This window comes from Panulirus ornatus, chromosome 3 (genome assembly GCF_036320965.1).
Source record: "Panulirus ornatus isolate Po-2019 chromosome 3, ASM3632096v1, whole genome shotgun sequence".
NCBI lineage: Eukaryota > Metazoa > Arthropoda > Malacostraca > Decapoda > Palinuridae > Panulirus > Panulirus ornatus.
This window is the reverse complement of record NC_092226.1, coordinates 13,053,653-13,068,029: the sequence shown is the minus strand read 5'-3', so window position 1 is coordinate 13,068,029 and position 14,377 is coordinate 13,053,653. Positions and strand designations below refer to the sequence as shown.

Here is a 14,377-nt window from a genome sequence, read left to right as displayed (position 1 = left end):
AAGATCTGGCAAAAATGAGCATGGGGCATCATGGATACAATGAATAAAAACAAACTTTCTGTGTGTATGTTACCATAATTCTAGCTGTATCTAAGTGATTCTTTTTTTTTTTTTTTTTTTTTGCTTTGTCGCTGACTCCCGCGTTTGCGAGGTAGCGCAAGGAAACAGACGAAAGAAAATGGCCCAACCCACCCCCATACACATGTATATACATACGTCCACACACGCAAATATACATACCTACACAGCTTTCCATGGTTTACCCCAGACGCTTCACATGCCTTGATTCAATCCACTGACAGCACGTCAACCCCGGTATACCACATCGCTCCAATTCACTCTATTCCTTGCCCTCCTTTCACCCTCCTGCATCAGGCCCCGATCACACAAAATCTTTTTCACTCCATCTTTCCACCTCCAATTTGGTCTCCCTCTTCTCCTCGTTCCCTCCACCTCCGACACATATATCCTCTTGGTCAATCTTTCCTCACTCATTCTCTCCATGTGCCCAAACCATTTCAAAACACCCTCTTCTGCTCTCTCAACCACGCTCTTTTTATTTCCACACATCTCTCTTACCCTTACGTTACTTACTCGATCAAACCACCTCACACCACACATTGTCCTCAAACATCTCATTTCCAGCACATCCATCCTCCTGTGCACAACTCTATCCATAGCCCACGCCTCGCAACCATACAACATTGTTGGAACCACTATTCCTTCAAACATACCCATTTTTGCTTTCCGAGATAATGTTCTCGACTTCCACACATTCTTCAAGGCCCCCAGAATTTTCGCCCCCTCCCCCACCCTATGATCCACTTCCGCTTCCATGGTTCCATCCGCTGCCAGATCCACTGCCAGATATCTAAAACACTTCACTTCCTCCAGTTTTTCTCCATTCAAACTCACCTCCCAATTGACTTGACCCTCAACCCTACTGTACCTAATAACCTTGCTCTTATTCACATTTACTCTTAACTTTCTTCTTTCACACACTTTATCAAACTCAGTCACCAGCTTCTGCAGTTTCTCACATGAATCAGCCACCAGCGCTGTATCATCAGCGAACAGCAACTGACTCACTTCCCAAGCTCTCTCATCCCCAACAGACTTCATACTTGCCCCTCTTTCCAAAACTCTTGCAATCTAAGTGATTCATGTATCAAAAATATATTTCAAATGCATTTATTAGTGACAAATATGGGTATAGGAAAGAGTACTGGTCTGGAGGTGGTACAGAAGATCTGAAATATTTTCATCTAATTGTAATCTATAGTAATAAGCATCCCCATTTCTGCAATTCCATGCAGAAAAATATGCAACTCATACTCATGCAATTAAGGTACACTTAATACTACTGTTGAATGATTTTCTATATTCCATCAAGCAACTTTCCTCCTAGAGCACAGGATTTCATGTACCTCCCACAATACATTCCAATCAACTTTAACATATGCAGCCAAATATGCTGTATGCAGCTTTCTTTTTGATACCAACTTCAGTATGAAAATCTAATCTCCACATTATCTAACTTTCTAAAAATCGAGAGCTCTTCAGTTACCCTGCACTCTGTTATGTTCACTCTCTCAGTGATAACTTTCCCATGCAACTTACTTGATATGCTCAAGAATATGATTTCTTTAGAGCTTTTACACTCAACTTTACAGCCCTTTCCTTACGACACAAGCACTGTCGCTGCTCCTATCGAGTTATCTGGCATCCTCTCTCTTTATCAGCAACATATATTTTGTACAAATATTCTGCCACCATATTACATCCATTCTTCAAATACTGTTATCCCTTCCACTCCAGGGGCTTTTTCCATTTCTATCCTGCTTGTAGCTGATTCTATGTCAGTCAAGAATATTTTGTCTCTCTGTCTATCCATCTATCACCATTAACCCTATTTCCAATTAGCTTATGTACATACAGCCTCTGAAATCACTAAAAACACATCCACAACCCATAATCAATGTGCTAAAATGAAACTTGGACTTAAACAGCTTCTTACTTTTTACTTTCAGCATTTTGTTAGTCATTTAAATGAGCCCATGTCCACTATACAACATGCTTCCATCGCATCCAGTCCCTAATCGTTCCTGCAATACTACCTGATATATCCCTTCCCATCAATCAGTTCTCTCAATACATCTATCCATCTCCTTTCTGGTTTATCTTTTTTCCTCGTACTTTCTACTGCACTACTACATACCTTCTTGACCAACCTATCACCTACTATATTATCTATATAGCATCATCATCCTAAAAGACTTTCATCCATGTGTTTTTCTGTTGATTTCTTCTCACATCCTCCTCTCATCTTCATTCTTTATTCTATCTATCCTTCTAATTTTCTGCACTGAATTTTCCCTGTTCTTCCCTTAATTCCTATGAATAATATTGCTTCTTTCCCATCCTCAGATGCTATCAGCTCTTCATAATACTGCATTGATCAATTTAACACCAAATGCACAGCATATCAGACATGCCTCACTGATTAACTTAAAAACAAAGCAAAAATGGATTACCTGCTGGAGAACATAAATTGGGGAGAACAGTTAGGAGAGTGACAGTAGCAGATAACAGAGCTTCAAGCTGGTGACTCTTGGCATGATGTCGAGGAGGTGCTAGTAAGGAAGGTGCAGAAGCTACCACCTGGGGAGCAAGACGTGGCTTATGGCGAACCAGTGTACAAAGGCAAACCTAAAAGAAAAAGACCATAATTTGCATATAATGTTTTAAAACCAAAATTCAAGGATAGGATGTCTTTTCCCTATACATAAAAAATAAGAGTTCTCCAAAGGTTAAATATATACACAGTATGATATTATCAAATATATACCATCAAACAACTAGTTACTACACAAACAAGGTGCAGTCCACAATGAATAAAAATTCCTACCTGTAGAGCAGTGAACACAAGGGACTGTGCTGTGTTGATTTCCCCAGACTCTTTGCCTTCACCTAACAGGTCTGCCTCACACCCTTCACACTCCTGGTTAGCTGGTTTCTCCTCTGGAAACATTAGATAATATTTTTTTTTGCTTTGTCGCTGTCTCCCGCGTTTGCGAGGTAGCGCAAGGAAACAGACGAAAGAAATGGCCCTAACCCACCCCCATACACATGTATATACATTTGTCCACAAACGCAAATATACATACCGTACACAGCTTTCCATGGTTTACCCCAGACGCTCCACATGCCCTGATTCAATCCACTGACAGCACGTCAACCCCTGGTATACCACATCGATCCAATTCACTCTATTCCTTGCCCTCCTTTCACCCTCCTGTATGTTCAGGCCCCGATCACACAAAATCTTTTTCACCCCATCTTTCCACCTCCAATTTGGTCTCCCACTTCTCCTCATTCCCTCCACCTCCGACACATATATCCTCTTGGTCAATCTTTCCTCACTCATTCTCTCCATGTGCCCAAACCATTTCAAAACACCCTCTTCTGCTCTCTCAACCATGCTCTTTTTATTTCCACACATCTCTCTTACCCTTACATTACTTACTCGATCAAACCACCTCACACCACACATTGTCCTCAAACATCTCATTTCCAGCACATCCACCCTCCTGCGCACTACTCTATCCATAGCCCACGCCTCACAACCATACAACATTGTTGGAACCACTATTCCTTCAAACATACCCATTTTTGCTTTCCGAGATAATGTTCTCGACTTCCACACATTCTTCAATGCTCCCAGGATTTTCGCCCCCTCCCCCACCCTATGACTCACTTCCGCTTCCATGGTTCCATCCACTGCCAGATCCACTCCCAGATATCTAAAACAATTTACTTCCTCCAGTTTTTCTCCATTCAAACTCACCTCCCAATTGACTTGACCCTCAACCCTACTGTACCTAATAACCTTGCTCTTATTCACATTTACTCTTAACTTTCTTCTTTCACACACTTTACCAAACTCAGTCACCAGCTTCTACAGTTTCTCACATGAATCAGCCACCAGCGCTGTATCATCAGTGAACAACAACTGACTCACTTCCCAAGCTCTCTCATCCCCAACAGACGTCATACTTATATTCATATATATTCATATATACATATTTTTTTTTTTATTATACTTTGTCGCTGTCTCCTGCGTTTGTGAGGTAGCGCAAGGAAACAGACGAAAGAAATGGCCCTACCCCCCCATACACATGTATATACATACGTCCACACACGCAAATATACATACCTACACAGCTTTCCATGGTTTACCCCAGACGCTTCACGTGCCTTGATTCAATCCACTGACAGCACGTCAACCCCGGTATACCACATCGCTCCAATTCACTCTATTCCTTGCCCTCCTTTCACCCTCCAGCATGTTCAGGCCCCGATCACACAAAATCTTTTTCACTCCATCTTTCCACCTCCAATTTGGTCTCCCTCTTCTCCTCGTTCCCTCCACCTCCGACACATATATCCTCTTGGTCAATCTTTCCTCACTCATTCTCTCCATGTGCCCAAACCACTTCAAAACACCCTCTTCTGCTCTCTCAACCACGCTCTTTTTATTTCCACACATCTCTCTTACCCTTACGTTACTCACTCGATCAAACCACCTCACACCACACATTGTCCTCAAACATCTCATTTCCAGCACATCCATCCTCCTGCGCACAACTCTATCCATAGCCCACGCCTCGCAACCATACAACATTGTTGGAACCACTATTCCTTCAAACATACCCATTTTTGCTTTCCGAGATAATGTTCTCGACTTCCACACATTCTTCAAGGCTCCCAGAATTTTCGCCCCCTCCCCCACCCTATGATCCACTTCCGCTTCCATGGTTCCATCCGCTGCCAGATCCACTCCCAGATATCTAAAACACTTCACTTCCTCCAGTTTTTCTCCATTCAAACTCACCTCCCAATTGACTTGACCCTCAACCCTACTGTACCTAATAACCTTGCTCTTATTCACATTTACTCTTAACTTTCTTCTTCCACACACTTTACCAAACTCAGTCACCAGCTTCTGCAGTTTCTCACATGAATCAGCCACCAGCGCTGTATCATCAGCGAACAACAACTGACTCACTTCCCAAGCTCTCTCATCCCCAACAGACTTCATACTTGCCCCTCTTTCCAAAACTCTTGCATTTACCTCCCTAACAACCCCATCCATAAACAAATTAAACAACCATGGAGACATCACACACCCCTGCCGCAAACCTACATTCACTGAGAACCAATCACTTTCCTCTCTTCCTACACGTACACATGCATTACATCCTCGATAAAAACTTTTCACTGCTTCTAACAACTTTCCTCCCACACCATATATTCTTAATACCTTTCACAGAACATCTCTATCAACTCTATCATATGCCTTCTCCAGATCCATAAATGCTACATACAAATCCATTTGCTTTTCTAAGTATTTCTCACATACATTCTTCAAAGCAAACACCTGATCCACACATCCTCTACCACTTCTGAAACCACACTGCTCTTCCCCAGTCTGATGCTCTGTACATGCCTCCACCCTCTCAATCAATACCCTCCCATATAATTTACCAGGAATACTCAACAAACTTATACCTCTGTAATTTGAGCACTCACTCTTATCCCCTTTGCCTTTGTACAATGGCACTATGCACGCATTCCGCCAATCCTCAGGCACCTCCCCATGAGTCATACATACATTAAATAACCTTACCAACCAGTCAACAATACAGTCACCCCCTTTTTTAATAAATTAATATATATATATATATATATATATATATATATATATATATATATATATATATATATATATATATTTAATAAATTAATATATATATATGAATATATATATGAATAAAGGCAGACAGTATGAATTATTTTTTTTTTTTTTTTTTTTTTTTTTTTTTTATACTTTGTGGCTGTCTCCCGCGTTTGCGAGGTAGCGCAAGGAAACAGACGAAAGAAATGGCCCAACCCCCCCCCCCCCCATACACATGTACATACACACGTCCACACACGCAAATATACATACCTACACAGCTTTCCATGGTTTACCCCAGACGCTTCACATGCCTTGATTCAATCCACTGACAGCACGTCAACCCCTGTATACCACATGACTCCAATTCACTCTATTCCTTGCCCTCCTTTCACCCTCCTGCATGTTCAGGCCCCGATCACACAAAATCTTTTTCACTCCATCTTTCCACCTCCAATTTGGTCTCCCTCTTCTCCTCGTTCCCTCCACCTCCGACACATATATCCTCTTGGTCAATCTCTCCTCACTCATTCTCTCCATGTGCCCAAACCATTTCAAAACACCCTCTTCTGCTCTCTCAACCACGCTCTTTTTATTTCCACACATCTCTCTTACCCTTACGTTACTTACTCGATCAAACCACCTCACACCACACATTGTCCTCAAACATCTCATTTCCAGCACATCCATCCTCCTGCGCACATCTCTATCCATAGCCCACGCCTCGCAACCATACAACATTGTTGGAACCACTATTCCCTCAAACATACCCATTTTCGCTTTCCGAGATAATGTTCTCGACTTCCACACATTTTTCAAGGCTCCCAAAATTTTCGCCCCCTCCCCCACCCTATGATCCACTTCCGCTTCCATGGTTCCATCCGCTGACAGATCCACTCCCAGATATCTAAAACACTTCACTTCCTCCAGTTTTTCTCCATTCAAACTCACCTCCCAATTGACTTGACCCTCACCCCTACTGTACCTAATAACCTTGCTCTTATTCACATTTACTCTCAACTTTCTTCTTCCACACACTTTACCAAACTCAGTCACCAGCTTCTGCAGTTTCTCACATGAATCAGCCACCAGCGCTGTATCATCAGCGAACAACAACTGACTCACTTCCCAAGCTCTCTCATCCCCAACAGACTTCATACTTGCCCCTCTTTCCAGGACTCTTGCATTTACCTCCCTTACAACCCCATCCATAAACAAATTAAACAACCATGGAGACATCACACACCCCTGCCTCAAACCTACATTCACTGAGAACCAATCACTTTCCTCTCTTCCTACACGTACACATGCCTTACATCCTCGATAAAAACTTTTCACTGCTTCTAACAACTTGCCTCCCACACCATATATTCTTAATACCTTCCACAGAGCATCTCTATCAACTCTATCATATGCCTTCTCCAGATCCATAAATGCTACATACAAATCCATTTGCTTTTCTAAGTATTTCTCACATACATTCTTCAAAGCAAACACCTGATCCACACATCCTCTACCACTTCTGAAACCGCACTGCTCTTCCCCAATCTGATGCTCTGTACATGCCTTCACCCTCTCGATCAATACCCTCCCATATAATTTACCAGGAATACTCAACAAACTTATACCTCTGTAATTTGAGCACTCACTCTTATCCCCTTTGCCTTTGTACAATGGCACTATGCACGCATTCCGCCAATCCTCAGGCACCTCACCATGAGTCATACATACATTAAATAACCTTACCAACCAGTCAACAATACAGTCACCCCCTTTTTTAATAAATTCCACTGCAATACCATCCAAACCTGCTGCCTTGCCGGCTTTCATCTTCCGCAAAGCTTTTACTACCTCTTCTCTGTTTACCAAATCATTTTCCCTAACCCTCTCACTTTGCACACCACCTCGACCAAAACACCCTATATCTGCCACTCTGTCATCAGACACATTCAACAAATACGTTGAGATGTATAGGTATGTATATTTACGTGTGTGGACGTGTACGTATATATATGTGTATGTGGCTGGGTTGGGCCATTCTTTCGTCTGTTTCCTTGCGCTACCTCACTAACGCGGGAGACAGCGACAAAGCAAAATAATAATAATATAAAAAATATTTTATCTTATTTATCTTGCTTTGTCGCAAAAGGCAAAAGGGGTTGACTATTGCTGACTGGTTGGTAAGGTCATTTAATGTATGTATGACTCATGGTGAGGTGCCTGAGGACTGGTTGAATGCTTGCATTGTGCCATTGTACAAAGGCAAAGGGGATAAGAGTGAGTGCTCAAATTACAGAGGTATAAGTTTGTTGAGTATTCCAGGGAAATCATATGGGAGGGTACTGATTGAGAGGGTGAAGGCATGTACAGAGCATCAGATTGGGGAAGAGCAGTGTGGTTTCAGAAGTGGTAGAAGATATGTGGATCAGGTGTTTGCTTTGAAAAATGTATGCGAGAAATACTTAGAAAAGCAAATGGATTTGTATGTAGCATTTATGGATCTGGAGAAGGCATATGATAGAATTGATAGAGATGCTCTGTGGAAGGTATTAAGAATATATGGTGAGGGAGGTAAGTTGTTAGAAGCAGTGAAAAGTTTTTATCAAGGATGTAAGGCATGTGTACGTGTAGGAAGAGAGGAAAGTGACTGGCTCTCAGCGAATGTTGGTTTGTGGCAGAGGTGCGTAATGTCTCCATGGATGTTTAATTTGTTTATGGATGGGGTTGTTAAGGAGGTGAAAGCAAGACTTTTGGAAAGAGGGGCAAGTATGCAGTCTGTTGTGGATGAAAGAGCTTGGGAAGTGAGTCAGTTGTTGTTCGCTGATGATACAGCTTAAGAAGGACTATAAAACTAACTCTGGTCCAAAAACAAAAAACAGTGCTAAATAACATCAAATGAATGGAATATGGTTGTTAGTATATTACATATTCAAACATATTACTTTCACAGATGTCATAATTACCACTAAATGGCAAAACCACGTAAGAAAACTTGATCTTGATAGGATATCTACCTGAAGTCCCTAACACAACAAACCAGTATGGAATGGTTATATTTACTCACAGCTCACTCTAAAAGAAACATAAACAAATCTATCTTCAAAATATTGCTTTTCTGCACTTTACAATGTAACTTTGGGTATCGCAGCTCAACAATAAAGCACAGCAGCCTTCAAAGTGTGTGGTAGCCACTAACTTGTCTTTTATCAAGGCATGGCATCCTCCAGACACTGAGAAGGCAGCTACACTTGATAAGGATATATAGTCTCACAGCAATCACTTCAACAATACTGCATAAACAAGCCCCCAACATAAAACATAACGAATTTTCAAATTCCCTCAAAAGCATTAACTAATCATACTGTACAGCTAATGCAACAATAGTTTCTATGATGAGAATTTAGACATAAGAATTTACTGCCATGCTTATGAAAAGTGATTTTTTTTTAGCATGATCCTATTAATGTGGACCTAAGGAAGAAGCATCTAAAAGTAATCTAAACAGATAATCCTTCTGAGGACCAGATGACATCAACTATTGGGTCAACCAGTGGGTCAACAGGGGTTAATCAAATAGCTATAAAACTAATCAGGTTTGGTATCAGAATAAACTGTGTAAGAAGATTAACACTTCTGTCATAGTTTTCCCTACTTTTACCAAAATCTGACATCTTGAAAGCTCTGAACAGCAAGCAGTGTTCAACTAAGCATATCAAAGTCAGCACTTCCCAAAGTACTTTTCTATTCACTTTGTAATTAGCTCCTGACATTCTGTAATGGATGAACCATTACTCCAATTGTGTAATGTAGAGCTGCATAATTGTTGTAATACTATAGTGTCAGGGTATTGTAATGTGACTGTAAGGTTATCTGCATATGAAAGGAAGTACATGCTGTAGTTTGCTAAAGGCAATGGGAGGTCATTTAGGAAAAGACTCCTGCCGAACTCCACTTTGGACTTAAACAACGTACATTGAAAATCAAGGGTGACATCATACAGCCTTGTCTCACTACCATGCCCATCTCAAAAATTCTGATTCAATCTAATACCCCCTTTCACTAATGCTAATTATTCTACCACAATGAATTTACTGGTATAAAACACTAATAAAAGAAGAAAGTAATATCAGTTCAAAACTGAAGTGAAGACAACAGTGCTTACTATGGGTGGAACAAAAAGCACTGAACTCAATTTTCCCTTGTAATAAGGTAGGATCAAGGAATATTCTTTTAAAAATGAGTGAAATATGGTCCTGCAGTCTCTAACAGTGAACAACTAGATCTCATGAGTGACATTCTCCATACAAAGGATGTTTTGTTTATTGAGGTGGATTATATCATAATAATTACCTTTATGTTTCTTCTTCTTTCTTTTCTCCTCATCGAGAGCATGCTGTGTAGATTTCACCACGAGTGAGACAACTGTCACTGCAGACTGGTGCACGTCGGTATGGTCTGAGCTCAAAACTTGTCTGAAGAAACAAAATACTCATGTTCACATGAAAACTATACTAACACAATCTACAAAAACAACTTTATTACTGTAAATACCAAATCAACTAATATCTAATAAACTGTAACTTATATCTTAAACTATGATGCCCTGAATATTTTGGGATGCCCCTAATATGGGGTTTACAATACACATATATTCATTTTTCATTTACTTATTATACATCATTGCTGTTTCCTGCATCAGTGAGGTAGCACCAGGAAACAGGAAAAGAATGGCTCATCCACTTATATACATATATTTTTTCATACATATTGGCCACTTCCCACATTAGCGAGGTAGCGTTAAGAACAAAGGACCGAGACTTAGAGGGAATATTCCTTTTTTGAGAAAATCAAAACTAAAGGGGGTCAACTTGCTGTCAATGGATTGAACCAGGGAATGTGAATCAACTGGGGTAAACCATGAAAAGTTTTGTAAGGCCTGAATATGGAAAGGGAGCTCTGGTTTCGGTGCCTTACACATGACAGCTAGAGACTGAGTGTGAACGAATGTGGTCTTTGCTGTCTTTTCCTAATGCTCCCTCGTGCGTGCGCGGGGGGAGGGGTGTGTATTTCATATGTGGCAGGGTGGTGATGGGAATGGATGAAGGCAGCAAGTATGAGTACATACATAAGTATATATGTATGTCTGTGTATGTATATGCATGTATATGTTGAAATGTATAGGTATGTATATGTGCATGTGTAAGCCTTTATGCATATACTTGTGTATGTGGGTGGGTTGGGCTATTCTTTCGTCTGTTTCCTTGTCCTACCTTGCTAACGTAGGAGACAGCGATTAAGTATGATAAAATGAATAAATAAATATAAATATATATACACACTTGTCAAGTAATTGGAAATACCAAGAAAAATTAAGAAAAACAAAAACAAAGTAAACTTACTTTACTTGGTGCTGTACAGGCACATAAAGTTTGCAAGCTCAGTGATGATACACTAGTCAAATTATCATTCCTGACGTGACACATTATGTCATCACGTAAGCACCTGACAACCATGGTATCTGGTATTTATAACCACTTTACATCCCTAAAACACAAAAATATTCTACAGCATTCAGTCCCCAACTCTCTTCTTATCAGTTACAACTCCTATACGTTCCTCTCTTCCCATAATTCTTCCTTAACCAAACAAGAGTTTCTGCATAATGTGGTGCCTCTTTCACATTATACTGTAATTTCACAACTCTTTACCTATGCATTACTGTAGCAATTTCAGTAGTAAGGCTAGCATTAGGACCAACAATTTTTGCTGGCCAGGGGGACGACAATAACGTTTCTAAAGATCGCAGACACACCACACTGCGTTCAGGGTCATCACTGTGCACAGGACTACAGAGCCACTCTAAACATATTCCTGAAATACACAAAAAGAAAAAATTACTTGTACATTAAGACAACTGTGACAAGACACCACTTATGAATTCAATTATATACATGTATATATATATATATATATATATATATATATATATATATATATATATATGACTCCTAGTTGAGATATACATTATCCACCTACCAAGACATCTTAAGTTGATGACTGTATAATAACAAATAAAGCAAAGTACTACTCTTTTACCTACCTAAAAGAAGGTAGAAGCGGTCAGTATTTAGAGCCTCTGGACTTTTTGTGGTTGTTGTGGTTGTGCTTGGTGCTATAGCTGCTGCCGTGGAGTTGGTATCTAACTCTTCCCTCTCAATTCCCCCAGCTTTATCAAAACCTCCAGAACTAAGCCATAGGGCTGCAGCATACAGCATGGGAGGCCAAGCACTACGATAGTAAGGTCGTACACCCTCCACACACTCATTTGAATAGAATGCTCCTCCATCATGTGGCAGCTGACTAGAAAATTCTGAGGAAAAAAAAAAGAAAAACAGCTACCACTCATTTCTGTAATGTGCTAGTGCATCCTTCAAAGATTTTGGAACCCGTATTATTCAGGTGAGACTTAGGCACATAACTTATTTATATTATTCTTCATTATACTGGTCGCTGTCTCCCGGGTTAGTGAGGTAGCGCAAGGAAACAAATGAAAGAATGGCCCAATCCACCCACATACACATGTATATACATAAATGCCTACACAAGCACATATACATACCTATACATTTCAACGTATACATATGTATGCATGTACATATATACACATGTACATATTCATACTTGCTGCCTTCACCCATTCCTGCCGCCACCTCCCCACACATGAAATGGCACACCCATCCCCGCAAGCATGCGAGGTCACACTAAGAAAAGACAACAAAGGCCACATTCGTTCACACTCAGTCTCTAGCTGTCATGTGTAATGCAACAAAGCCACAGCTTCCTTTTCATAGCCAGGCCCCACAAAACTTTCCTTGGTTTACCCTAGATGCTTCACATGCCCTGGTTCAATCCACTGACAGCATGTCGACCCCAGTATACCACATTGTTCCAATTCACTCTATTCCTTGAATGCCTTTCACCCTCCTGTATGTTCAGGCCCCAATCGCTCAAAATCTTTTTCACTCCATCCTTCCACTTCCAATTTGGTCTTCCACTTCTTGTTCCCTCTACCTCTGACACAAATATCCTCTTTGTCAATCTTTCCTCACTCATTCTCTCCATGTGACCAAACCATTTCAATACACCCGATTCTGCTCTCTCAACCACACTCTTTTTATTACCACACATCTCTCTTTGCCCTTTCACTCCTTACTCGATCAAACCATCTCACACCACATATTGCCCTCTAGCATTCCATTTCCAACACATCCACCCTCCTCTGCACAACCTTATCTATAGCCCATGCCTCACAACCATATAACATTGTTGGAACCACTAATTCTTCAAACCTACCCATTTTTGCTCTCTGAGATAACGTTCTCACCTTCCACACATTCTTTAACATTCCTAGTACCTTCGCTCCCTCCCCCACCCTGAGACTCGCTTCCACTTCCATGGTTCCATCCGCTGCTAAATCCACTCCCAGATTTTCTCCATCTAAACTTAACTCCCAATTTACTTGTCCCTCAACCCTACTGAAGCTAATAACCTAGCTCTTATTCACATCTACTCTCAGCTTTCTTCTTTCACACTCTTTACCAAACTCAGTCACCAATTTTTGCAGTTTCTCACTTGAATCAGCCACCAGCAAAGTATCACCAGCAAACAACAACAGACTCACTTCCCAAGCCCTCTCATCCACAACAGACTGCATACTTGCCCCTCTACCCAAAATCTTGCACTTACTTCCCTAACAATCCCATCCATAAACAAATTAAAAAACCATGTAGACATCACACACTCCTGCCGCAAACTGGCATTCACTGGGAACCAATCACTTTCCTCTCTTCCTACTCGTACACATGCCTTACATCCTTGATAGAAACTTTTCACTGCTTCTAACAACTTACCTCCCACACCATATACTCTTAATACCTTCCACAGAACATCTCTATCAACTCTATCATATGCCTTTTCCAGATCCTTATATGCTAAATACAAATCCAACTGTTTTTCTAAGTATTTCTCCCATATATTCTTCAAAGCAAACACCTGATCCACACATCTTCTACCACTTCTCAAACCACACTGCTCTTCCCCAATCTGATCCTCTGTACATGCCTTCACCCTCTCAATCTATACCCTCCCATATAAATTCCCAAGAATACTCTATAAACTTATACCTCTGTAATTTGAACACTCACCTTTATCCCCTTTGCCTTTGTACAATGGCACTACGCATGCATTCTGCCAATCCTCAGGCACTTCACCATGAGCCATACATACACTGAATATCCTTACCAACCAGTCAACAACACAGTCATCCCCTTTTTTAATAAATTCCACTGCAATACCATCCAAACCTGCTGCCTTGCCGGCTTTCATCTTCCCCAAAGCTTTTACTACCTCTTCTCTGTTTACCAAATCATTCTCCCTAACCCTCTCACTTCACACACCACCTCGACCAAAACACCCTATATCTGCCACTCAATCATCAAACACATTCAACAAACCTTCAAAATCCTCACTCCATCTCCTTCTCACTTCACCACTACTTGCTATTACCTCCCCATTAGCCCCCTTCACCAATATTCCCATTTGTTCTCTTGTCTTACGCACTTTATTTACCTCCTTCCAAAA

At 40.8% G+C, this 14,377-nt stretch overlaps 1 protein-coding gene across 1 annotated transcript in view; it reads right to left on the bottom strand.

Annotated features, from left to right (window-relative positions):
- Positions 1-14,377, bottom strand: part of LOC139760622 (HEAT repeat-containing protein 5B-like) — a 135,477-nt gene that overhangs the window by 34,292 nt on the left and 86,808 nt on the right. Inside the window, exons 24-28 of the mRNA XM_071684019.1 lie at positions 11,838-12,107; positions 11,446-11,608; positions 10,088-10,209; positions 2,909-3,021; positions 2,535-2,709 (exon numbers count right to left, since the gene is read on the bottom strand). Coding sequence (XP_071540120.1) covers positions 2,535-2,709; positions 2,909-3,021; positions 10,088-10,209; positions 11,446-11,608; positions 11,838-12,107 — 843 coding nt within the window. The remainder of the gene's footprint in view (positions 1-2,534; positions 2,710-2,908; positions 3,022-10,087; positions 10,210-11,445; positions 11,609-11,837; positions 12,108-14,377) is intronic.